The sequence below is a fragment of the Somniosus microcephalus genome, chromosome 9, assembly GCF_052327205.1.
Source record: "Somniosus microcephalus isolate GS21.2 chromosome 9, FLI_Smic_1.0, whole genome shotgun sequence".
Lineage (NCBI taxonomy): Eukaryota > Metazoa > Chordata > Chondrichthyes > Squaliformes > Somniosidae > Somniosus > Somniosus microcephalus.
The window spans coordinates 243,814,310-243,841,311 of NC_140995.1; the positions used below are offsets into that span (position 1 = coordinate 243,814,310).

General features: G+C 52.8%; 1 protein-coding gene across 1 annotated transcript in view; it reads left to right on the plus strand.

Annotated features, from left to right (window-relative positions):
• The first annotated feature begins 1,981 nt into the window (after positions 1 to 1,981).
• cnih3 (cornichon family AMPA receptor auxiliary protein 3) overlaps positions 1,982 to 27,002 on the plus strand; it is a 180,016-nt gene continuing 154,995 nt past the window's right edge. Inside the window, exons 1-3 of the mRNA XM_085998254.1 lie at positions 1,982 to 2,005; positions 8,290 to 8,358; positions 15,434 to 15,481. Of these exons, the coding sequence (XP_085854380.1) occupies positions 1,982 to 2,005; positions 8,290 to 8,358; positions 15,434 to 15,481 (141 nt within the window). The remainder of the gene's footprint in view (positions 2,006 to 8,289; positions 8,359 to 15,433; positions 15,482 to 27,002) is intronic.

The window sequence follows — 27,002 nt, forward strand, 5'->3', positions numbered from 1 at the left end:
GCTTACATCCTAGGGTCTTGAGGGAAGTGGCGGTAGGGATTGTGGATGCATTGGTAATAATTTTCCAAAACTCCCTGGACTCGGCAAAGGTCCCGGCAGACTGGAAAACTGCTAATGTAACACCCTTATTTAAAAAGGGCAGTAGACAGAAGGCTGGAAACTATAGACCGGTTAGCCTAACATCTGTGGTAGGTAAAATTTTGGAGTCCATTATTAAGGAGACAGTAACAGGACATTTAGATAATCATAATTTAATAGGACAAAGTCAGCATGGTTTTATGAAGGGGAAGTCATGTTTGACAAATTTGCTGGAGTTCTTTGAGGAAGTAACATATAGGGTGGATAAAGGGGAACCAGTGGACGTAGTGTATTTAGACTTCCAAAAGGCATTTGACAAGGTGCCACACAAAAGATTATTGCTTAAGATAAAAAATCACGGGATTGGGGGTAATATTCTGGCATGGATAGAGGATTGGCTATCTAACAGAAGGCAGAGAGTTGGGATAAATGGTTCATTCTCAGACTGGCAATCAGTAACTAGTCGTGTTCCGCAGGGGTCAGTGCTGGGTCCCCAACTCTTTACAATCTATGTTAACGATTTGGAGGAGGGGACCGAGTGTAACATATCAAAGTTTGCAGATGATACTAAGATGGGGGGGAAAGTAGTGAGTGAGGACATAAAAAACCTGCAAGGGGACATAGACAGGCTAAGTAAGTGGGCAGAGATTTGGCAGATGGAATATAATACTGGAAAGTGTGAGGTTATGCACTTTGGCAGGAAAAATCGTAGAGCAAGTTATTATCTTAATGGCAAGAAACTGGAAAGTACTGAAGTACAAAGGGATCTGGGGGTCCTGGTGCACGAAACTCAAAAGGTTAGTATGCAGGTGCAGCAAGCGATTAAGAAGGCCAATGGAATGTTGGCTTTCATTGCTAGGGGGATAGAATATAAAAATAGGGAGGTATTGCTTCAGTTGTACAAGGTATTGGTGAGACCGCACCTGGAATACTGCGTACAGTTTTGGTGTCCATACTTAAGAAAAGACATACTTGCTCTCGAGTCAGTACAAAGAAGGTTCACTCGGTTAATCCCGGGGATGAGGGGATGGACATATGAGGAGAGGTTGAGTAGATTGGGAATCTACTCATTGGAGTTCAGAAGAATGAGAGGCGATCTTATTGAAACATATAAGATTGTGAAGGGGTTGGATCGGGTGGATGCGGGGAAAATGTTCCCGATGATGGGTGAAACTAGAACTAGGGGGCATAGTCTTAGAATAAGGGGCTGCTCTTTCAAAACTGAGAGGAGGAGGAACTACTTCACTCAGACGGTGGTAGGTCCATGGAATATGCTGCCCCAAAAAGCTGTCGAAGCTACATCATTACATAAATTTAAAACAGAAATAGACAGTTTCCTAGACGTAAAGGGAATTAAGGGTTACGGGGAGCGGGCAGGAATTTGGACATGAGACTAGGTTTGGATCGGTCATGGCCCTGTGGGTAGCGGAGCGGGCCCAGGGGCCGTGTAGCCTGATCCTGCTCCTATTTCGTGTGTCTAATTCTGTTAGATTCAGGAGATGGTTCTGTGATAGTGGATTGGCGGTTAGGATCAGATCAGCCATGATCTTATTGAATGGCGGAGCAGGCTCGAGGGTCCGATTGGCCTACTCCTGCTCCTATTTCTTATGTTCTTATGTTCTTATTAGAGCTCCCTGGATGATGAAACAGATAGAGAATATGATGAAGCAGAAAAAGACCACGTATGACAGATGTCAGGTTGAAAATACCTCTGAGAAGCAGGCTATATATAGAAAGGTCAGAAGAGAAGTGAAAAAGAAAATGAGTGGCAAAGAGAGGGTATGAGAATAGAATGGCAGCCAACATAAAAGGTAATCCAAAAGTCTTCTATATGCATATAAATAGTAAAAGGGTAGTAAGAGCAGGAGTGGGGCCGATTAGGGACCAAAAAGGAGACCTATACATGGAGGCAGAGGGTATGGATGAGGTACTAGACCTCAGTGTCGGCTGTGGCTCAGTGGGTAGCACACTTACCTCTGATGGCAGAAGGTTGTGGGTTCAGATCCCACTCCAGGGACTTGTGTACATAAAGCTTGGCTGACATTCCAGTGCAGTGCTGAGGGAGTGCTGCACTGTTGGAGGTGCTGTCTTTTGGATGAGATGTTAAACCGAGGTCCCGTCTGCTCTTTCAGGTGGATGTAAAAGACCCCATGGCACTATTTTGAAGAAGAGCAGGGAGTTATCCCTGGTGTCCTGGCCAATATTTATCCCTCAACCAACATAACAAAAACAGATGATCTTTGCTGTTTGTGGGACCTTGCTGTGCGTAAGTTGGCTGCTGCGTTTCCCACATTACAACAGTGACTCCACTTCAAAAGTATTTAATTGGCTGTGGTCATGAAAGTCGCTATATAAATGCAAGTCTTTCTTTCTTTAAAGTACTTTGCATCTGTCTTCACCAAGGAAGAAGATGCTGCCATAGACATAGTAAAGGAGGAGGTAGTGGAGATACTTGATAGGATAAAAATTAATAAAGAGGTATTAGAAAGGCTGGCAGTACTTAAAGTAGATAAATCACCAGAGTTTAACTAGTGTACATGAATTTCCAAAAGACGTTTGATAAAGTGCCACATAATAGGCTTGCCAGCAAAGTTGAAGCCCATGGAATAAAGGGGGCAGTGGCAGCATGGATATGGAATTGGCTGAGTGACAGGAAACAGAGAGTAGTGGTGAACGGTTGTTTTTCATACTGGAGGAAGGTATACAGTGGTGTGCTCCAGGGGTCGGTTCTAAGACCACGGCTTTTCTTGATTTATATAATGACTTGGATGTGGGTGATTTCAAAAGGGCACAATTTCAAAATTTGCAGATGACAGAAAACTTGGAAGTATAGTGAACAGCGAGGAGGATAGTGATAGACTTCAGGAAGACATAGGTGAAATGGGCGGACACGTGGCAGATTAAATTTAACGCAGAAAAGTGTGAAGTGATACATTTTGGTAGAAAGAATGAGGAGAGGACATAGAAACTAAATTAAGGGGGTGCATGAACAGAGAGACCTGGGGGTATATGCGCACAAATCGTTGAAGGTGGCAGGGCAGGTTGAGAAAGCAGTTAAAAAGGCTTACCGGATCCTGTGTTTCATAAATAAAGGTATAGGGCAGGATTTTCATTGGGCCGTGGAGGCGGGATTGGAGGCGTGTGGGGGGTTAAAATCTCGAAATCAAGGGGGGGGGTGGGCACGAACCCATCCCGCCCCCAACCCGCCTCCATGCCAGTTTCAAAGGAGGCGGGTACCCGACCTGTGCTGGGACCCGCCTCCCTGAGGCGGGAAGGGGATTAGTGCCAATTAACTGCCTGTTAACAGGTAGTTAACAGGCAGTTTTTAGCCTAATCCCTATTTTCTTTGGTGAAATGTGGGATTCCCGACGGCTCCAAACCACGCCAAGTTAGCAAGGCGGGCCGTCAGGATGAAGGGTTTGAAGGGGTCGAGATGTCCGGTGTTCAGGTGAGTGATGGGTGCATGAGTGCAGAGGTAAGTGTGTTTAAAGTGTTTAAAGAAGTTTTACTTACCTTTACAGCCTTCCTTCTTTCAGGTCTCGGGAGTCCCTCATCTCACTGGCACAGAAAGCAGAATGGCCGCCAGCTGTCAAAAGTTGCAGCATTCAGCTTTCTGTTCCGGAGAGATATCTAAATCATCCTGAGAGGAAGGAATTAACCTGGAGTGCAGATTGTCAGTGTTTGACAGCTTCAAACAGCTGTGAAACGCTGATATTTCATTTGTCAAAAGGTCTTGACAGATGAAATATCAATCTGTGACGTCACCTGTTGCCAGGTGGCCCTTAATTGGCTGGGCGGGCTCAACAAGGTCAATCAAGTGAAAATCGCGTGGGTTGGCTAGAACTCGATGGAGGCGGGACTACAACCCCGAAAGTTATAGTCCCGCCTCCTACCCGCCTCCTCAATGAAAATCCAGCCCATAGAGTACAAAAGTGTGAAAATTATGTTGAACCTGTATAAACCACTGGTTCAGCCCCAACTGGAGTACTGTGTCCAATTCTGGGCACCACACTTTAGGAAGGATATGAAGGCTTTAGAGAGGGTGCAGAAAAGATTTACGAGAATGATTCCAGGAATGAGGGACTTCAGTTACATTGATAGACTGGAGAAGCTGGGGTTGTTCTCCTTGGAACAGAGAAGGTTGAGATTTGATAGAGGTGTTCAAAATCATGAAAGCTCTGGACAGAGTAGATAGAGAGAGACTGTTCCCAGTGGTGGAAGGGTCGAGAACCAGAGGACACAGACTTAAGGTGATTGGCAAAAGAACCAAAGGCGACGTAAGGAAAACATTTTTTACGCAGCAAGTGGTTAGGATCTGGAATGCGCTGCCTGAAAGGGTGGTGGAGGCAGATTCAATCACGGCTTTCAAAAGGGAGTTGGGTAAGTATCTGAAGGAAAAAAATTTGCAGGGCTATGGGGAAAGGGCGGGGGAGTGGGACTAGCGGAGAGCCGGCTCAGGCTGGACGGACCGAATGGCCTTCTTCTGTGCTGTAACCATTCTAACACAATAGTGGGTGTCCTCAGTGTGAAGAAGGGACTTCGTCTCCACAATGACTGTGCGGTGGTCACTGCTACCAATGCTGTCAAGGACAGATGCATCTGAGACAGGTAGATTGGTGAGGACGAGGTCAAGTAGGTTTTTCCCCTCGTGTTGGTTCACTCACCACCTGTCGCAGGCCCAGACTGGCAGCTATGTCCTTCAGGACTCGGCCAGCTCGGTCAGTAGTGGTGCTACCGAGCCACTCTTGGTGATGGACATTGAAGTCCCCCACCCAGAGTACATTCTGTGTCCTTACTCCCCTCAGTGTTTCTTCCAAGTGGTGTTCAACATGGAGGAGTACTGATTCATCAGCTGAGGGAGAGCAGTAGGTGGTAATCAGTAGGAGTTTTCCTTGCCGGTGCTTGACCTGAAGCCATGAGACTTCATGGGGTCTGGAGTCAATGTTGAGGACTCCCAGGGCCACTCCCTCCCGACTTTATATCACTGTGCCGCCACCTCTGGTGGGTCTGTCCTGCCGGTGGGACAGGACTTACCCAGGGATGGTGATGGAGGAGTCTGGGACATTGGCTGAAAGGTATGATTCTGTGAGTATGACTGTGTCAGGCTGTTGCTTGACTAGTCTGTGGGACAGCTCTCCCAATTTTGGCACAAGTCCCCAGATGTTAATGAGGAGGACTTTGCAGGGTTGGCTGGGCTGGGTGTGCCTTTGTCGTATCCGAAGTCTGTGCCGAGGTCGATGCTGGGTGGTCCGTCTGGTTTTATTCTTATTATTGTTTCTTGTAGAGGTTTGTAACAACTGAGTGGCTTGCTAGGCCATTTCAGAGGGCAGTTAAGAGTCAACCACATTGCTGTAATTATATAGGCCAGATCAGGTAAGGGCGGCAGATTTCCTTCCCTAAAGCACATTAGTGAACCAGAAGGGTTTTTACGACAATCCGATAGTTTCCTGGTCACTGTTACTGATTTTTATTCTGGATTCATTTAATGAACTGAATTTAAATTCCACAGCTGCCGTGGTGGGATTTGAACTCGCGCCTACTGAATTACTAGTCCAGTAACATAACCACTTTTACCGTATCAAGGCACAAGTCAGGAGTGTGATGGAACACTGTCCACTTGCCTGGATGAGTGCAGCTCCAACAACACTCAAGAAGCTCGACACCATCCAGGACAAAGCAGCTCACTTGATTGGCACCCCATCCACCACCTTAAACATTCACTCCCTCCACCACGGTCGTACCGTGGCTGCAGTGTGTACCATCTACAAGATGCACTGCAGCAACTCGCCAAGGCTTCTTTGACAGCAGCTCCCAAATCCGCGACCTCTTGCACCTAGAAGGACGCGGGCAGCAGGCGCATGGGAACACCACCACCTCCAAGTTCCCCTCCAAGTCACACACCATCCTGACTTGGAAATATATCATCGAACCTTCATCGTCGCTGGGTCAAAATCCTGTGGGAGTACTTTCACCACAAAGACTGCAGTGGTTCAAGAAGGCGGCTCACCACCACCTTCTCGAGGGCAATTAGGGATGGGCAATAAATGCCGGTCTTGCCAGCGACGCCCACATCCCATGAATGAATTTTTTAAAATGACTAAACCTCCTTCAACAGCACTTTATGGTAATGGATTGCATGTAGGGGCTGAATGGCCTCCTCATGTTCCTATTAGAGAGAGAGACACGGTGAGAGAGGGGGAGTGTGTGTGTGACTGCAATTCTACCATACCGAGGGGGTCTATAAATTCAGGATGAGGGAAGGGGAGATAATTGGTTGTGAAAGAATACCAATAATAAGTGGGTCCTGTGGAGTGGCTGGCCGTGCTTCACAACACTTTAAACATTAATATTTCAGCAGCAGGCTGACTACTAGTGGTTGAAACACACAGACAACTGGTGCAAATCCACGGGACATCAGAAAGTAATTAATGATCAGCAATTAGCAGAGCCAAAGTAGCATAGAGCAATCATGTGAATGGTAGTGCAGTGGCCATGATACTGGACTAATAATCCAGAGAATGAGTTGAAAACCCACTATGGCACTTTGTGAGTTTGAATTCTGTCGATCTGTGTATTAGACCAGGGGTTTATCCTCTGAGTTTGATTAGTTTATTTACTATATCCCCTCTTTTTATTTTAAATGCACTTATCTCATTACTAATCTTATCATCCAATGTCATGTCCACCTGTTCTATCTCCTTGGTAAATACTGAAGCAAAATAATTATTTAATATTTCTGCCATCTCTCTATCGTTACCTGTGGTATTATCTTGTCTATCCCTTAATGGCTCTATTCCCAACCCAACCTTCCTTTCTTTATTGATGCGCCTGTAAAATATTTTGCTATTTTGTTTTATGTTCCTTGATAATATAATTTCATCGTTCCTCTTTGCCTCCCTAATTGTTTTTTTGACTTCTCTGCTAATTTCTTCGTATTCTCCCTTATCATGCACTCCCCTGCTGTCCATGTACTTAATGTATGCCTCTTTCCTTACCCTCAATTGTTCTCTTATGGCATTTCCATCCATGTCATTTTAATTCACCGCCCCATTCCCACTCGGACCTCACCGTCTGCGGCCTCTTGCATTGTTCCACGGAAGTTCAACGTAAACTCGAGGAACAGCACCTCATCTTCCGATTAGGCACTTTACAGCCTTCCGGACTCAATATCGAGTTCAACAATTTCAGATCATAACCTCGGCCCCTATTACATTTTTACTTATATTTTTTATCCACACCTTTGTTTTGGTTTCCCCCACCCCCTTTCCTTTTTTTTTCTCTCTCCCACATGGCAGCTGTCTCCCATTCTGCCAGCGCATTTCACACCTAATCTGGAGCCGTCTTTTGTCTCCACTAGTCCTATCACCATCTCGTCTCGTTTTGAATACCTCAATGTCTCTTCTCTTTTATTCTCTCAGCCCTGCCTCTTAATCTATTTCATTCCCTGTGCCTCTTTAGTCTTGATAAAGGGGTTTGACCTGAAACATTGACTCTAATTTCTCTCCACGGATGTTGCCTGGCCTGCTGAGTTTTTCCAGCATTTTCTGTTGTTATCATGGAATCTCATTAGTGTTTAGCTTGTTCTTTCATTTTGGCGGAATATATTTTTCCTGCACTCTGTTGAACACCGTTTTAAATGTTTCCCATTGCTGTTCTACATCGTTGTTTGCCAATATTGTTGCCCATTTTATTTTCCCAAGTTCTATTCTCAGCCCCTCAAAATCAGCTTTTCTCCAATCTATTAACCTGATTTTCATCATACTTATGTCCTTCTCAATTCTCATCTTAAAAGCGTATTATATTATGGTCACGATTGCCTAGATGTTCCCCTACCTTTACTTCTCTGTTGTTGGGCTTTTTACATATTGGGTTAGAACGGAGTCCTGGACACATTGTAGGAACTCCATTCCCTTATCCCCTTTACCTACCTCTTCTATCCAATTAATATCAGGGAGTTGAAAGCCCCCATGATTATTATTCTATGTTTTTTACTCATTTCCCTAATTTGTCCACCTATTTCTTCCTCCACCTCCCTTCCACTATTATGTGGTCTGCAGACTGTGCCTATTAGTGCGATTGATCCTTTATTATCTTTTATCTCGATCCATATAGATTCTATTTTTGTCTTGCTGATAGCTGTGTCACTTTTTTCTACTGCCATTATGTTATCCCAAATAAATAATATCTGACTCTCTCTTGGTTGTGTTGCAGATAATTGCATTTGATGAGTTACGTACTGACCTCAGAAGCCCCATTGACCAGTGCAACCCGCTCCACGCAGTAAGTACATCACAGTCTCCATACGCTGTGGGATACACGGTCCATTCACTACTGTCAAACCCTCTATATCATTCTCACTGCATGAGCGGGTGGGCACTCATGGATGGCACCAAGTGTGGGCACTGATGAGTGGGCCTCTAGTATCTGGACTCTATCCAAATTGTCCCTTCAGCCCCCGGTCTCCCCTGAGCCCCCGGTCTCCCCTGAGCCCCCGGTCTCCCCTCAGACCCCGGTCTCCCCTCAGTCCCCGGTCTCCCCTCAGTCCCCCGGTCTCCCCTCAGTCCCCCGGTCTCCCCTCAGTCCCCCGGTCTCCCCTCAGTCCCCCGGTCTCCCCTCAGTCCCCCGGTCTCCCCTCAGTCCCCCGGTCTCCCCTGAGTCCCCGGTCTCCCCTCAGTCCCCGGTCTCCCCTCAGTCCCCGGTCTCCCCTCAGTCCCCGGTCTCCCCTCAGTCCCCCGGTCTCCCCTCAGTCCCCCGGTCTCCCCTCAGTCCCCCGGTCTCCCCTCAGTCCCCCGGTCTCCCCTCAGTCCCCCGGTCTCCCCTCAGTCCCCCGGTCTCCCCTCAGTCCCCCGGTCTCCCCTCAGTCCCCCGGTCTCCCCTCAGTCCCCCGGTCTCCCCTCAGTCCCCGGTCGTCCCCTCAGTCCCCGGTCTCCCCTCAGTCCCCCGGTCTCCCCTCAGTCCCCCGGTCTCCCCTCAGTCCCCCGGTCTCCCCTCAGTCCCCGGTCTCCCCTCAGCCCCCGGTCTCCCCCGAGCCCCCGGTCTCCCCTCAGTCCCCGGTCTCCCCTCAGTCCCCCGGTCTCCCCTCAGTCCCCCGGTCTCCCCTCAATCCCCCGGACTCCCCTCAGTCCCTCGGTCTCCCCTGAGCCCCCGGTCTCCCCTCAGTCCCCGGTCTCCCCTCAGCCCCCGGTCTCCCCTCAGCCCCCGGTCTCCCCTCAGTCCCCCAGTGTCCCCTCAGTCCCCCGGTGTCCCCTCAGTCCCCCGGTCTCTCCTCAGTCCCCCAGTGTCCCCTCAGTCCCCGGTCTCCCCTCAGTCCCCGGTCTCCCCTCAGTCCCCGGTCTCCCCTCAGTCCCCCGGTCTCCCCTCAGTCCCCGGTCTCCCCTCAGTCCCCCGGTCTCCCCTCAGTCCCCGGTCTCCCCTCAGTCCCCGGTCTCCCCTCAGTCCTCGGTCTCCCCTCAGTCCCCGGTGTCCCCTCAGTCCCCGGTCTCCCCTCAGTCCCCGAGTGTCCCCTCAGTCCCCGGTCTCCCCTCAGTCCCCCAGTGTCCCCTCAGTCCCCGGTCTCCCCTCAGTCCCCGGTCTCCCCTCAGTCCCCGGTGTCCCCTCAGTCCCTGGTCTCCCCTCAGTCCCCGAGTGTCCCCTCAGTCCCCGGTCTCCCCTCAGTCCCCCAGTGTCCCCTCAGTCCCCGGTCTCCCCTCAGTCCCCGGTCTCCCCTCAGTCCCCCGGTCTCCCCTCAGTCCCCGGTCTCCCCTCAGTCCCCCGGTCTCCCCTCAGTCCCCCGGTCTCCCCTCAGTCCCCGGTCTCCCCTCAGTCCCCGGTCTCCCCTCAGTCCCCGGTGTCCCCTCAGTCCCCGGTCTCCCCTCAGTCCCCGAGTGTCCCCTCAGTCCCCGGTCTCCCCTCAGTCCCCCAGTGTCCCCTCAGTACCCGGTCTCCCCTCAGTCCCCGGTCTCCCCTCAGTCCCCGGTCTCCCCTCAGTCCCCGGTGTCCCCTCAGTCCCCGGTCTCCCCTCAGTCCCCGAGTGTCCCCTCAGTCCCCGGTCTCCCCTCAGTCCCCGGTGTCCACTCAGTCCCCGGTCTCCCCTCAGTCCCCGGTCTCCCCTCAGTCCCTGGTGTCCACTCAGTCCCCGGTCTCCCCTCAGTCCCCGGTCTCCCCTCAGTCCCCGGTCTCCCCTCAGTCCCCGGTCTCCCCTCAGTCCCCGGTCTCCCCTCAGTCCCCGGTGTCCCCTCAGTCCCCGGTCTCCCCTCAGTCCCCGGTTGATGCGCCATCAATTACTCCAAAGACTGAGGTTGAGCGAGTAACAACCAGGCTTTTATTAACTAAAGAATGAAGGTCTAGTCTCGAGTGGTCGACCCATCCAGAATACTAAGGGACTGGGAGGTAGTCACTTATATACCTGGAATAGTGGGAGGAGTCAGCCGAGGCATGTCCAGACCTGTACCTAGTGGAATACACATACACATACAGACAGGTATAACAGTGGTTTACCACATTCACCCCTTGTTTAAAATTGAGTCCAGCGGGGTGAAGTGTATTTAAAAGTTCGTGTATTGGAGTCTCTCCGGAGGTCTTGGCTGCCGCTGTGATCGACGTGGCGACGGCAGGGGTGGTGGAGCTTCCGGCGTCGCGTCCCGTGTAGGCTGGGGCACTGGAGTGTAGTCCTCGTGGGTGACGGTCCAAGGCGAGCCGGCTGCTGGGGTTGGATATCGGGTCGTGGGGGGGGGTGGTAATGGGTAGTGGGTTACAGCGGCCCCCGAGGGTGTCGCGGGGGGAGGTGGTAATGGGTAGTGGGTTACAGCGGTCCCTGAGGGTGCGAGGTCTCGTATGGAGACTGTGTCCTCCCGCCCGTCCGGGTACGCAATGTAAGCGTACTGGGGGTTGGCGTGGAGGAGGTCGACCCTCTCGACCAGGGGGTCCGTTTTATTGGTCCTCACGTGTCTTCTCAGTAGTACCGGCCCTGGGGACGTCAGCCATGGCGGTAACGCTGTCCCCGATGTGGACTTCCTTGGGAAGACAAACATTTTCTCGTGAGGGGTGGCATTGGTGGCAGTGCAGAGCAGTGACCGAATCGAGTGGAGCGCATCGGGGAGCACCTCCTGCCAGCGGGAGGTCGGAAGGCCCTTAGACTTTAAGGCTAGTAGGGCGGCCTTCCAAACTGTTGCATTCTCTCTTTCCACCTGTCCGTTCCTCCGGGGTTTGTAGCTGGTGGTCCTGCTTGTGGCTATACCCCTAGCGAGCAGGTACTGGCGGAGTTCGTCGCTCATAAACGATGAGCCCCGGTCGCTATGGATATAGCTGGGGAAACCGAACAGGGTGAAGAGGCTGTTCAGACATTTAATGACCGTGGCACTGGTCATGTCCGGGCAGGGGATAGCAAACGGGAGTACTCGTCAATGATGTTGAGGAAGTACACATTGCGGTCGGAGGAGGGGAGAGGCCCTTTAAAATCGACGCTCAGGCGTTCGAAAGGGCGAGTGGCTTTTATCAGGTGGGCTCTGTCTGGTCTATAAAAGTGCGGTTTGCACTCAGCGCAGACTTGGCAGTTCTTGGTCATGGTCCTGACCTCCTCAATGGAGTAAGGCAGGTTGCGGGCCTTGATGAAGTGGAAGAACCTGGTGACCCCCGGGTGGCAGAGGTCATTGTGGAGGGCCCTCAGCCTATCGATCTGCGCGCTGGCGCAGGTGCCCCGCGATAGGGCATCTGGGGGTTCATTGAGCTTCCCAGGCCGGTACAAGATCTCGTAATTGTAGGTGGAAAGTTCGATTCTCCACCTCAAGATCTTGTCATTTTTGATTTTGCCCCTCTGCTTGTTGTTGAACATAAAAGCAACTGAACACTGGTCAGTGAGCAGGGTAAATCGTTTTCCGGCCAGATAGTGCCTCCAATGACGTACAGCCTCCACAATAGCCTGGGCCTCCTTCTCGACCACGGAGTGTCTGGTCTCCGGGCCCTGGAGGGTTCGTGAGAAGAATGCCACAGGTCTCCCCGCCTGATTAAGGGTGGCGGCCAGAGCGAAGTCGGACGCATCGCTTTCCACCTGGAAGGGGATGGATTCGTCCACTGTGTGCATGGTGGCTTTGGCAATGTCCTCCTTGATATGGTGGAAGGCCGAGCGGGCCTCTGCCATCAGGGGAAAAGAGGTGGATTTGATCAGCGGACGGGCTTTGTCTGCATAGTAGGGGACCCACTGGGCGTAGTAGGAAAAAAACCCTAGGCACCTCTTCAGAGCTTTTAGGCAGTGGGGCAGTGGGAGTTCCATAAGGGGACGCATCCGGTCCGGGTCGGGACCGATGACCCCGTGTTCCACAACACAGCCAAGGATGGCGAGGCGGTCTGTGCGGAATATGCACTTCTCCTTGTTATATGTCAGGTTCAGGAGTTGGGCGGTGCGGAGGAATTTCTCGAGGTTTGCGTCATGGTCCTGCAAGTCATGGCCGCAGATGGTCACATTGTCTAGGTAAGGGAAAGTGGCCTGCAGCGCGTTTTGATCGACCATCCGGTCCATCTCCCTTTGGAAGATGGAGACCCCGTTGGTAACGCCAAAGGGAACCCTAAGGAAGTGATAGAGGCGGCCGTTTGCCTCAAAAGCAGTATACTGGCGGTCTTCGGGGCGGATGGGGAGCTGGTGGTACGCTGATTTCAGGTCAATGGTCGAAAAGACGCGGTACTGCGCGATCTGGTTGACCATGTCAGCTATGTGGGGGAGTGGGTAAGCGTCCAGCAGGGTGTAGCGGTTTATTGTTTGGCTGTAGTCGATGACCAGGCGTTGTTTCTCGCCGGTCTTAACGACCACAACCTGGGCTCGCCAGGGGCTGGAGCTGCCCTCAATAATCCCCTCCTTCAGGAGCCGCTCCACTTCGGTTTTGATGAAAACCCTGTCCCCGGCACTGTATCGCCTGCTCTTTGTGGCGATGGGCTTACAGTCGGGGGTGAGGTTAGCAAACAGTGGGGGGGGTGGGACTCTGAGTGTGGAGAGGTTGCATCTGGTGCGCGGCGGGCAATTTGGAGGCTGCTGGCTGCGGACTGTGAGTGGGGGGAGGGGGCCACCGTACGCCATCGTAACGCTTTTGAGGTGGCACTGGAAATCCAACCCCAGTAGAACGGCAGCGCAAAGTTGGGGCAGGACCAGGAGTTTAAAATTATTGAACACAGTCCCGTCTACTACTAGTGTCACCACGCAGTAGCCGCCAATGTCCGCTGACTGGGACTCGGCGGCCATAGAAATCCGCTGGTGCGCAGGCAGGACTGGGAGAGAGCAACGCCGCACCGTGTCGGGGTGGATGAAGCTCTCTGTGCTCCCGGAGTCAAAAAGGCAGTTTATTGCATGGCCGTTTACCTTAACGTCCATTTTGGACCGAGCTAGTTGGTGCGGTCTCGTTTGGTCCAGCGTAACAGAGGCCAGCGTAGGGGTTGGTGTGTCGCTGCGGGTATCAGATGGGGGGGGGTTGGCGGCCTGCTGCGTCCCGGCTGGTGTCCAAGATGGCGGCGTCCATGATTCCCATGTGGCTGGAGTCGTCCAAGATGGCTGCTGCTGCGGTGGTTCGCACATGGCTGGGGAGGCCCAAGATGGCGGCCCGCACGGCCCACACGCGGCGCTGTTGGGGGCCCAAGATGGCGGCTCGCACGGCCCACACGCGGTGCTGCTGGCGTTCGGGGTGGCTTTGGCCTTGCAGACGCTAGCGTAGTGTCCCTTTTTCCCGCAGCCCGAGCAGGTCGCATTCTTCGCCGGGCAGCGCGCTCTGGGGTGTTTGGCCTGGCCGCAGAAGTAACATTTCTGGCCTTGGGATACTGCTGTCTGGCTTTGGGACACTGCTGCGGTGGTTGGGCCGTTGTTGTGCTGTGGCTGGGGTGGCACGGTGCTATGGGGCTGTCCTACCGTGTCCCAGGTTGTCGTTCCCCGCGGCGTCCACGGTGCAGAGGAGTAGGCATCCATGCCCCGGTAGGCTGCGTCCAGCGTTAGTGCGATTTCGGAGGCTTTGTCGAGGGTGAGGTCACTCTGCTCCAGCAGTCGCTGTCGGGTGTAGTTGGACCTGTGGCCCGCTACGAAGGCATCCCGGATCAGTTCCTCCGTGTACTTAGTGGGCGTTACCGCCTTACACCCACAGGCCCGGCCAAGCACAGACAGTGGTTGGAGGTATTCCTCAGTCGATTCCCCAGGTTGTTGCTTGCGACTCCCCAGGAGGTGCCTGGCGTAAACTTCGTTCACAGGGCGCGTGTACTGGGTCTTGAGGAGCTGGAGGGCGGCTGTGTACGAGGTCGCGTCCCGGATGACTGATTACACTCGGTGGTTCACCTTGGAGATCAGGACAGACAGTTTGTTTGCATCCGTTACGACCGCAGTGGAGGCAGTCAGGAATGCCTCGAAGCACATGAGCCAGTGAGCAAACTTGGTGGAAGCGTCCGCTTCCCGACTGTCCAGGTCCAGGCATGCTGGTGTGAGGATCTTCTCCATTATAAAAAATTTAGTTACTAAAATTGATGCGCCATCAATTACTCAAAAGACTGAGGTTAAGCGAGTAACAATCAGGCTTTTATTAACTAAAGAATGGAGGTCTAGTCTCGAGTGGTCGACCCGTCCAGAATACTAAGGGACTGGGAGGTAGTCACTTATATACCTGGAATAGTGGGAGGAGTCAGCCGAGGCATGTCCAGACCTGTACCTAGTGGAATACACATACACGTGCAGACAGGTATAACAGTGGTTTACCACACCGGTCTCCCCTCAGTCCCCGGTGCCCCCTCAGTCTCTGGTGTCCCCTCAGTCCCCGGTCTCCCCTCAGTCCCCCGGTCTCCCCTCAGTCCCCCGGTCTCCCCTCAGCCCCCGGTCTCCCCTCAGTCCCCGGTCTCCCCTCAGTCCCCCGGTCTCCCCTCAGTCCCCCGGTCTCCCCTCAGTCCCCGGTCTCCCCTCAGTCCCCCGGTCTCCCCTCAGTCTCTGGTGTCCCCTCAGTCCCCGGTCTCCCCTCAGTCCCCCGGTCTCCCCTCAGTCCCCCGGTGTCCCCTCAGTCCCCGGTCTCCCCTCAGTCCCCCGGTCTCCCCTCAGTCCCCCGGTCTCCCCTCAGTCCCCCGGTCTCCCCTCAGTCCCCCGGTCTCCCCTCAGTCCCCCGGTCTCCCCTCAGTCCCCCGGTCTCCCCTCAGTCCCCCGGTCTCCCCTCAGTCCCCCGGTCTCCCCTCAGTCCCCCGGTCTCCCCTCAGTCCCCCGGTCTCCCCTCAGTCCCCCGGTCTCCCCTCAGTCCCCCGGTCTCCCTTCAGTCCCCCGGTCTCCCCTCAGTCCCCCGGTCTCCCCTCAGTCCCTGTTTTATCCTGAGTATTGACTGTGTTGATTATCAGTGATTCAGTGTCATGGTGTTGTTCTTATTGCTTTTCCTAGCGAGAGAGGCTGAGAAATATCGAGCGGATCTGCTTCTTACTGCGGAGGGTGAGTAATTCGGTGAATAATGATAGACTTCAGGGGTCCGCTGCACCACACGGTGATTTGTGACAGGACGTGGTGTGACCTGCTGGGCGGAGAGAGATTGGGGTCAGATCAAGGGGTCATAGGCAACATGGCTGTGGCAATGGCAGATGGCACGTAGGGTTCAAGCTATTTCCACATCAGATCTCCAATATTATAACCTTGTTAAGGTCGCTCAAAGGGAAAGATTTTCACTTTTTTCTCCCTTTTCCTTTGCTAGGTCTCCTCAACATACATAGTTCCAGAGCTCTGTATCTCTGTACCTGCCCTGGGAGTGTTTGATGGGCCAATGCAGAGGGAGCTTTACTCTGTATCTAACCTGTGCTGTATCTGCCCTGGGGGTGTTTGATGGGACAGTGAAGAGGGAGGTTTACTCTGTATCTAACCTGTGTTGCACCTGCCCTGGGGGTGTTTGATGGGACAGTGAAGAGGGAGCTTTATTCTATATCTAACCCGTGCTGTACCAGCCCTGGGAGTGTTTGATGGGGCAGTGTAGAGGGAGCTTTACTTTGTATCTAACCCGTGTTGTAGCTGCCCTGGGAGTGTTTGATGGGACAGTGTAGAGGGAGCTTTACTCTGTATCTAACCCGTGCTGTACCTGCCCTGGGGGTGTTTGATGGGACAGTGAAGAGGGAGCTTTATTCTATATCTAACCCGTGCTGTACCAGCCCTGGGAGTGTTTGATGGGACAGTGTAGAGGGAGCTTTACTTTGTATCTAACCCGTGTTGTAGCTGCCCTGGGAGCGTTTGATGGGACAGTGTAGAGGGAGCTATACTCTGTATCTAACCCGTGCTGTACCTGCCCTGGGAGTGTTTGATGGGACAGTGTAGAGGGAGCTTTACTCTGTATCTAACCCGTGCTGTACCTGCCCTGGGAATGTTTGGGACAGTGTAGAGGGAGCTTTACTCTGTATCTAACCTGTGCTGTACCTGCCCTGGGACTGTTTGATGGGACAGTATAGAGGGAGCTTTACTCTGTATCTAACCTGTGCTGTACCTGCCCTGGGAGTGTTTGATGTGACAGTGTAGAGGAGCTTTACTCTGTATCTAACCCGTGCTGTACCTGCCCTGGGAGTGTTTGATGGGACAGTGTAGAGGGAGCTTTACTCTGTATCTAACCCATGCTGTACCTGCCCTGTGAGTGTTTGAAGGGACAGTACAGAGGGAGCTTTACTCTGTATCTAACTCATTCTGTACCTGCCCTGGGACTGTTTGATGGGACATTGTAGAGGGTGCTTTACTCTGTATCTAACCTGTGCTGTACCTGCCCTGGGAATGTTTGATGGGACAGTGTAGAGGGAGCTTTACTCTGTATCTAACCCATGCTGTACCTGCCATAGAAACATAGAAACATAGAAGATAGGAGCAGGAGTAGGCCATTCGGCCCCTCAAGCCTGCTCCGCCATTCAATGCGATCATGGCTGATCATCCAAATTCAGTACCCAGTCCCTGCTTTCTCCCCATACCTCTTGATCCCTTTAGCCTTAAGAAATATATCCAGCTCCTTTTTGAATATATTTAATGAATTGGCCTCCACTGCCTTCTGTGGTAGAGAGTTCCACAGGTTCACCGCTCTCTGGGTGAAGAAATTCCTCTTCATTTCTGTCCTAAATGGCCTTCCCTTTATCCTTAGACTGTGTCCCCTGGTTCTGGACTCCCCGACCATCAGGAACATCCTTCCTGCATCTAGTCTGTGCAGTCCTGTTAGAATTTTATAAGTTTCAATGAGATCCCCTCTCATTCTTCTAAACTCCAGCGAGTTTTTGATGGGACAGTGTAGAGGGAGCTTTACTCTGTATCTAACCCGTGCTGTACCTGCCCTGGGAGTGTTTGATAGGACAGTGTAGAGGGAGCTTTACTCTGTATCTAACCCGTGCTGTACCTGCCCTGGGAGTGTTTGATGGGACAGTGTAGAGGGAGCTTTACTCTGTATCTAACCTGTGCTGTACCTGCCCTGGGAGTGTTTGATGGGACAGTGTAGAGGGAGCTTTACTCTGTATCTAACCTGTGCTGTACCTGCCCTGGGAGTGTTTGATGGGACAGTGTAGAGGGAGTTTTACTCTGTATCTAACCCTGTGCTTTACCTGCCCTGGGAGTGTTTGATGGGACAGTGTAGAGGGAGCTTTACTCTGTATCTAACCTGTGCTGTACCTGCCCTGGGAGTGTTTGATGGGACAGTGTAGAGGGAGCTTTACTCTGTATCTAACCCTGTGCTGTACCTGCCCTGGGAGTGTGTGATGGGACAGTGTAGAGGGAGCTTTACTCTGTATCTAACCTGTGCTGTACCTGCCCTGGGAGTGTTTGATGGGACAGTGTAGAGGGAGCTTTACTCTGTATCTAACCCGTGCTGTACCTGCCCTGGGAGTGTTTGATGGGACAGTGTAGAGGGAGCTTTACTCTGTATCTAACCCGTGCTGTACCTGCCCTGGGAGTGTTTGATGGGACAGTGTAGAGGGAGCTTTACTCTGTATCTAACCCGTGCTGTACCTGCCCTGGGAGTGTTTGATGGGACAGTGTAGAGGGAGATTTACTCTGCATCTACCCTGTGCTGTACCTGCCCTGGGAGTGTTTGATGGGACAGTGTAGAGGGAGCTTTACTCTGTATCTAACCCGTGCTGTACCTGCCCTGGGAGTGATTGGGACAGTGTAGAGGGAGCTTTACTCTGTATCTAACCAGAGCTGAACCTGTCCTGGGAGTGTTTGATGGGACAGTGTAGAGGGAGCTTTACTCTGTATCTAACCCGTGCTGTACCTGTCCTGGGAGTGTTTGATGGGACAGTGTAGAGGGAGCTTTACTCTGTATCTAACCCGTGCTGTACCTGCCCTGGGAGTGATTGGGACAGTGTAGAGGGAGCTTTACTCTGTATCTAACCTGTGCTGTACCTGCCCTGGGAGTGATTGATGGGACAGTGTAGAGGGAGCTTTACTCTGTATCTAACCCGTGCTGTACCTGTCCTGGGAGTGTTTGATGGGACAGTGTAGAGGGAGCTTTACTCTGTATCTAACCCGTGCTGTACCTGCCCTGGGAGTGATTGATGGGACAGTGTAGAGGGAGCTTTACTCTGTATCTAACCCGTGCTGTACCTGTCCTGGGAGTGTTTGATGGGACAGTGTAGAGGGAGCTTTACTCTGTATCTAACCCGTGCTGTACCTGCCCTGGGAGTGATTGGGACAGTGTAGAGGGAGCTTTACTCTGTATCTAACCCGTGCTGTACCTGCCCTGGGAGTGTTTGATGGGACTGTGTAGAGGGAGCTTTACTCTGTATCTAACCTGTTCTGAAGCTGACTTGTTTAATGCCAAGTGCCAGTTTTAAAAGCCTGTTGATTATATGAGGAATGAAAGAGGGAGGGAGGTGAGGAGCTGCACAATTTTGGGGTTCTGAGAAGGACTGCGTTAAAGTTGGAGATACGGTGATGAATTTTGATTTCAGTAGTGATGTGGATGGGGCATGGAAGTTTCGGAGGAACAGGAGAGGAGATGTCAGAGAGCACTGGGCATTGTTGTATTAGTAAATGGGGAGGGAGAGGAATGGTGTGTCGGAGGGAGTCTGGTGACAGGAGGATGTGCTCGTGAATGACAGGCTTGTTAGTGTGTTATGTCTGGGAGCACAGATACATGAGTGGTAAATCTGCTGGAAGAGCTCTGCTCGCAGGGTTAGCCTGTGTCCTCTGCTTTGATTATTGGAAAAAAAGGAGTTTGATGTATTCTTGGAGGGTCACACAGAATTGATGTGTCCCCATGGTAACAGAATTCTAGATGTTACTGGCAGCATTGGTTGGTAGAGAGTACAGTTAATATCAGTTCAGATAGCTCTGTGGAAGTTTCTGCAGAACCAGTCACTTATTTATTCCTAACCTTCTGATTCATGCCTGTGCACTGAAGTCTGGCTATTCCACTATGGATGGCGCTGCACCCGAGCCACATCCTCCAGTCCCCTTAAGATCCACACTTTCGAACAGTGATGGCCAGTTTGTCCCCTTCCCTGACACCAGCAGTGTTGAGGTTGATTGTAAAATCCCCCTGCCCCCCTGTCAGAGACCAGCTAACCCAGCACAGACCTGGGATCCAACTCGTGGACCTTCTGGTCTGTGTGGCCACTGTCTGAGGATGAACCAGATTGTTCTCAACCTGAGCTCAGCTTCTGACCCCATATCCTCTCCATCACCAAGACCGCCTACTTCCACCTCCATAACATCACCCGTCTCCACCCCTGCCTCAGCCCATCTGCTGCTGAAACCCTCATCCATGCCTTAGTTACCTCCAGGCTTAACTATTCCAACGCACTCCAGGCCGGCCTCCCATCTTCTACCCTCCGTAAACTTGAGTTCATCCAAAACTCTGGAACCCGTGTCCTAACTCGCACCCAGTCCCGTTCACCCATCACCCCCTGTGCTCACTGCCCCGTGTCCTAACTCACACCCAGTCCCGTTCACCCATCACCCGCTGTGCTCACTGCCCCGTGTCCTAACTCACACCCAGTCCCGTTCACCCATCACCCCCTGTGCTCACTGCCCCGTGTCCTAACTCACACCCAGTCCCGTTCACCCATCACCCGCTGTGCTCACTGCCCCGTGTCCTAACTCACACCCAGTCCCGTTCACCCATCACCCCCTGTGCTCACTGCCCCGTGTCCTAACTCACACCCAGTCCCGTTCACCCATCACCCCCTGTGCTCACTGCCCCGTGTCCTAACTCACACCCAGTCCCGTTCACCCATCGCCCCCTGTGCTCACTGCCCCGTGTCCTAACTCACACCCAGTCCCGTTCACCCATCACCCCCTGTGCTCACTGCCCCGTGTCCTAACTCACACCCAGTCCCGTTCACCCATCACCCCCTGTGCTCACTGCCCCGTGTCCTAACTCACACCCAGTCCCGTTCACCCCTCACCCCCTGTGCTCACTGCCCCGTGTCCTAACTCACACCCAGTCCCGTTCACCCATCACCCCCTGTGCTCACTGCCCCGTGTCCTAACTCACACCCAGTCCCGTTCACCCATCACCCCCTGTGCTCACTGCCCCGTGTCCTAACTCACACCCAGTCCCGTTCACCCATCACCCCCTGTGCTCACTGCCCCGTGTCCTAACTCACACCCAGTCCTGTTCACCCATCACCCCCTGTGCTCACTGCCCCGTGTCCTAACTCACACCCAGTCCCGTTCACCCATCACCCCCTGTGCTCGCTGACCCGTGTCCTAACTCACACCCAGTCCCGTTCACCCATCACCCCCTGTGCTCGCTGCCCCGTGTCCTAACTCACACCCAGTCCCGTTCACCCATCACCCCCTGTGCTCACTGCCCCGTGTCCTAACTCACACCCAGTCCCGTTAACCCATCACCGCCTGTGCTCACTGCCCCGTGTCCTAACTCGCACCCAGTCCCGTTCACCCATCACCCCTGTTCTCACTGCCCCGTGTCCTAACTCACACCCAGTCCCGTTAACCCATCACCGCCTGTGCTCACTGCCCCGTGTCCTAACTCACACCCAGTCCCGTTCACCCATCACCCCTGTTCTCACTGCCCCGTGTCCTAACTCACACCCAGTCCCGTTCACCCATCACCGCCTGTGCTCACTGCCCCGTGTCCTAACTCGCACCCAGTCCCGTTCACCCATCACCCCCTGTGCTCACTGCCCCGTGTCCTAACTCACACCCAGTCCCGTTCACCCATCACCCCCTGTGCTCACTGCCCCGTGTCCTAACTCACACCCAGTCCCGTTCACCCATCACCCGCTGTGCTCACTGCCCCGTGTCCTAACTCACACCCAGTCCCGTTCACCCATCACCCGCTGTGCTCACTGCCCCGTGTCCTAACTCACACCCAGTCCCGTTCACCCATCACCCGCTGTGCTCACTGCCCCGTGTCCTAACTCACACCCAGTCCCGTTCACCCATCACCCCCTGTGCTCACTGCCCCGTGTCCTAACTCACACCCAGTCCCGTTTACCCATCACCCCCTGTGCTCACTGCCCCGTGTCCTAACTCACACCCAGTCCCGTTCACCCATCACCCCCTGTGCTCACTGCCCCGTGTCCTAACTCACACCCAGTCCCGTTCACCCATCACCCCCTGTGCTCACTGCCCCGTGTCCTAACTCACACCCAGTCCCGTTCACCCATCACCCCGTGCTCACTGCCCCGTGTCCTAACTCACACCCAGTCCCGTTCACCCATCACCCCCTGTGCTCACTGCCCCGTGTCCTAACTCACACCCAGTCCCGTTCACCCATCACCCCCTGTGCTCACTGCCCCGTGTCCTAACTCACACCCAGTCCCGTTCACCCCTCACCCCCTGTGCTCACTGCCCCGTGTCCTAACTCACACCCAGTCCCGTTCACCCATCACCCCCTGTGCTCACTGCCCCGTGTCCTAACTCACACCCAGTCCCGTTCACCCATCACCCCCTGTGCTCACTGCCCCGTGTCCTAACTCACACCCAGTCCCGTTCACCCATCACCCCCTGTGCTCGCTGACCCGTGTCCTAACTCACACCCAGTCCCGTTCACCCATCACCCCCTGTGCTCACTGCCCCGTGTCCTAACTCACACCCAGTCCCGTTCACCCATCACCCCCTGTGCTCACTGCCCCGTGTCCTAACTCACACCCAGTCCCGTTAACCCATCACCGCCTGTGCTCACTGCCCCGTGTCCTAACTCGCACCCAGTCCCGTTCACCCATCACCCCTGTTCTCACTGCCCCGTGTCCTAACTCACACCCAGTCCCGTTAACCCATCACCGCCTGTGCTCACTGCCCCGTGTCCTAACTCACACCCAGTCCCGTTCACCCATCACCCCTGTTCTCACTGCCCCGTGTCCTAACTCACACCCAGTCCCGTTCACCCATCACCGCCTGTGCTCACTGCCCCGTGTCCTAACTCGCACCCAGTCCCGTTCACCCATCACCCCCTGTGCTCACTGCCCCGTGTCCTAACTCACACCCAGTCCCGTTCACCCATCACCCCCTGTGCTCACTGCCCCGTGTCCTAACTCACACCCAGTCCCGTTCACCCATCACCCCCTGTGCTCACTGCCCCGTGTCCTAACTCGCACCCAGTCCCGTTCACCCATCACCCCCTGTGTTCACTGCCCCGTGTCCTAACTCACACCCAGTCCCGTTCACCCATCACCCCCTGTGCTCACTGCACCGTGTCCTAACTCACACCCAGTCCCGTTCACCCATCACCCCCTGTGTTCACTGCCCCGTGTCCTAACTCGCACCCAGTCCCATTCACCCATCACCCCCTGTGCTCACTGCCCCGTGTCCTAACTCACACCCAGTCCCGTTCACCCATCACCCCCTGTGCTCACTGCCCCGTGTCCTAACTCACACCCAGTCCCGTTCACCCATCACCCCCTGTGCTCACTGCCCCGTGTCCTAACTCACACCCAGTCCCGTTCACCCATCACCCCCTGTGCTCACTGCCCCGTGTCCTAACTCACACCCAGTCCCGTTCACCCATCATCCCCTGTGCTCACTGCCCCGTGTCCTAACTCACACCCAGTCCCGTTCACCCATCACCCCCTGTGCTCACTGCCCCGTGTCCTAACTCACACCCAGTCACGTTCACCCATCACCCCCTGTGCTCACTGCCCCGTGTCCTAACTCACACCCAGTCCCGTTCACCCATCACCCCCTGTGCTCACTGCCCCGTGTCCTAACTCACACCCTGTCCCGTTCACCCATCACCCCGTGCTCACTGCCCCGTGTCCTAACTCACACCCAGTCCCGTTCACCCATCACCCCCTGTGCTCACTGCCCCGTGTCCTAACTCACACCCAGTCCCGTTCACCCATCACCCCCTGTGCTCACTGCCCCGTGTCCTAACTCACACCCAGTCCCGTTCACCCATCACCCCTGTGCTCACTGCCCCGTGTCCTAACTCACACCCAGTCCAGTTCACCCATCACCCCCTGTGCTCACTGCCCCGTGTCCTAACTCACACCCAGTCCCGTTCACCCATCACCCCCTGTGCTCACTGCCCCGTGTCCTAACTCACACCCAGTCCCGTTCACCCATCATCCCCTGTGCTCACTGCCCCGTGTCCTAACTCACACCCTGTCCCGTTTGCCCATCACCCCTGTGTTCGCTGACCTACATTGGATCTCAATCCGGCAATGCCTCGATTTTAAAATTCTCATCCTTGCTTTCAAATCCTTCCACGGCCTCGCCCCTCCCTATCTCTGTAATCTCCTCCTGCCGACAACCCCCTGAATATTTGCGTTCCTCCAATTCTGGCTTCATGAGGATCCCTGATTTCAATCGCTGAACCATTGGCGGCCGTGCCTTCAGCTGCCGAGGCCCGAATCTCTAGAATTCCCTCCCTAAACCTGTCCGCCTCTCTACCTCTCTCTCCTCCTTTAAGACATTCCTTTAAACCTACTCCATTGACCAAGTTTTTGGTCATCTGCCCTAATATTTCCTTATGTGGCTCAGTGTCAAATTTTGTTTGACGCTTCTGTGAAGTGCCTTGGGACGTTTTACTATTTAAAGGTGCGATATAAATCCAAGTTGCTGTTGTTGTTGGCAGTCTGCGCGTGTCATGTAGAAGGTATGTTTACTCACTGACCCACCAGGGGAGCTTCACTTTGAGTTTCAGCCTGTGTGAAGCAGGCACCTGGTGCAGCTCTGTCCCAAGTGTCACAGCACACAGGAAACGCTCTGCGCTGCACCAACAAACTGTGCCTCTGTTCCAAACATGCGCCCCATCTCTGTCAGCAGCTTCACTTGGCTGTGATGTGCCAGGGTAGAAACATAGAAACATAGAAAAATAGGAGCAGGAGTTGGCCATTCGGCCCTTCGAGCCTGCTCCGCCATTCAATATGATCATGGCTGATCTTCTATCTCAATACCATATTCCCACTCTCTCCCCATACTCCTTGATGCCTTTTGTGTCTAGAAATCTATCTATCGCCTTCTTAAATATATTCAGTAACCCCCCTCGTTCTAGAGCCCCCCAGCCAGGGGAAACATCCTCCCTGCATCCAGTCTGTCTAGCCCTGTCAGAATTTTATAAGTTTCAGTGAGATCCCCTCTTATTCTTCTAAACTCCAGTGAATACAGGCCTAGTCGACCCAATCTCTCCTCATACGACAGTCCTTCCATCCCAGGAATCAGTCTGGTGAATCTTCGCTGCACTCCCTTTATGGCAAGTATATCCTTTCTTAGGTATCCCTTAATACCTTTAAGAACATAAGAAATAGGAGCAGGAGTAGGCCAATCGGCCCCTCGAGCCTGCTCCACCATTCAATAAGATCATGGCTGATCTGATCCTAACCTCAAATCTTCTACCCCTCTCCATCCCACCCGAACCCATGTGATCTCCCGGGAGAGGCGAAAAACCAGATAAAAAACCCAATGGCCAATTTGGGAGAAAAAATCTGGGAAATTCCTCTCCGACCCATCTAGGCGATCGAAACTCTTCCAGGAGATCACTCTGTCCCTATATTTTCTACAGTACTTACCTTCTGTAAAGGCGATCTCCACCCCAGCCAGGAACAGGAATAAAACCATCTCCTGAAATCTAATACAGAATTAGAACACAAGAAGTAGGAGCAGAACCAGGCTACATGGCCCCTGGGCCCACTCCACTACCCACAGGGCCATGACCATTCCGAACCTAGACTCATGTCCAATTTCCTGCCCGCTCCCCGTAACCCTTAATTCCCTTTACTTCTAGGAAACTATCTATTTCTGTTTTAAATTTATTTAATGATGTAGCTTCCACAGCTTTCTGGGGCAGCAAATTCCACAAACCTACCACCCTCTGAGTGAAGAAGTTTCTCCTCATCTCAGTTTTGAAAGAGCAGCCCCTTATTTTAAGATTATGCCCCCTAGTTCTAGTTTCACCCATCATTGGGAACATCCTCACCGCATCCACCCGATCAAGCCCCTTCACAATCTTATATGTTTCAATAAGATCGCCTCTCATTCTTCTGAACTCCAATGAGTAGAGTCCCAATCTACTCAACCTCTCCTCATATGACCACCCCCTCATCCCCGGGATTAACCGAGTGAACCTTCTTTGTACTGACTCGAGAGCAAGTATGTCTTTTCTTAAGTATGGACACCAAAACTGTATGCAGTATTCCAGGTGCGGTCTCACCAATACCTTGTATAACTGCAGCAATACCTCCCTGTTTTTATATTCTATCCCCCTAGCAATAAAAGCCAACATTCCATTGGCTTTCTTGATCACTTGCTGCACCTGCATACTAACTTTTTGTGTTTCGTGCACCAGGACCCCCAGATCCCTTTGTACTACAGTACTTTCCAGTTTCTTGCCATTAAGATAATAACTTGCTCTATGATTTTTCCTGCCAAAGTGCATAACCTCACACTTTCCAGTATTGTATTCCATCTGCCAAATCTCTGCCCACTTACTTAGCCTGTCTATGTCACTTTGCAGGTTTTTTATGTCCTCCTCACTCACTACTTTCCCTCCCATCTTTGTATCATCTGCAAACTTTGAGATGTTACACTCGGTCCCCTCCTCCAAATATAGATTGTAAAGAGTTGGGGACCCAGCACTGACCCCTGCGGAACACCACTAGTTACTGATTGCCAGTCTGAGAATGAACCATTTATCCCAACTCTCTGCTTTCTGTTAGAGACCCAATTCTCCACCCACGCCAGAATATTACCCCCAATCCCATGATTTTTTATCTTGAGCAATAATCTTTTGTGTGGCACCTTGTCAAATGCCTTTTGGAAGTCTAAATACACTACGTCCACTGGTTCTCCTTTATCCACCCTGTATCTTACTTCCTCAAAGAGCTCAAGCAAATTTGTCAAACATGACTTCCCCTTCATGAAACCATGCTGAGTTTGTCCTATTAATTTATGTTTATCCAAACGTCCCGTTACTGTCTCCTTAATAATGGACTCTAACATTTTACCAACCACAGATGTTAGGCTAACAGGTCTATAGTTTACAGCCTTCTGCCTACTACCCTTTTTAAATAAGGGTGTTATATTAGCAGTTTTCCAATCTGCCGGGACCTTTGCCGAGTCCAGGGAGTTTTAGAGTCATAGAGTCATAGAGTCATAGAGTAATACAGCACGGATAGAGGCCTTTCGGCCCATCGTGTCCGCGCCGGCCATCAAGCCCTGCCTAATCTAATCCCATATTCCAGCATTTGGCCCGTAGCCTTGTATGCTATGGCATTTCAAGTGCACATCCAAATGCTTCTTAAATGTTGTGAGGGTTTCTGCCTCCACAACCCTTTCAGGCAGTGAGTTCCAGACTCCAACCACCCTCTGGGTGAAAAAGTTCTTTCTCAAATCCCCTCTAAACCTCCCGCCCTTTACCTTGAATCTATGCCCCCTAGTTATTGACCCCTCTACTGAGGGAAAAAGCTCCTCAGCATCCATCCTATCTATGCCCCTCATAATTTTGTACACCTCAATCATGTCCCCCCTCAGCCTCCTCTGCTCCAAGGAAAACAAACCCAATCTGCCCAGTCTCTCTTCATAGCCGAAGCGCTCCAGC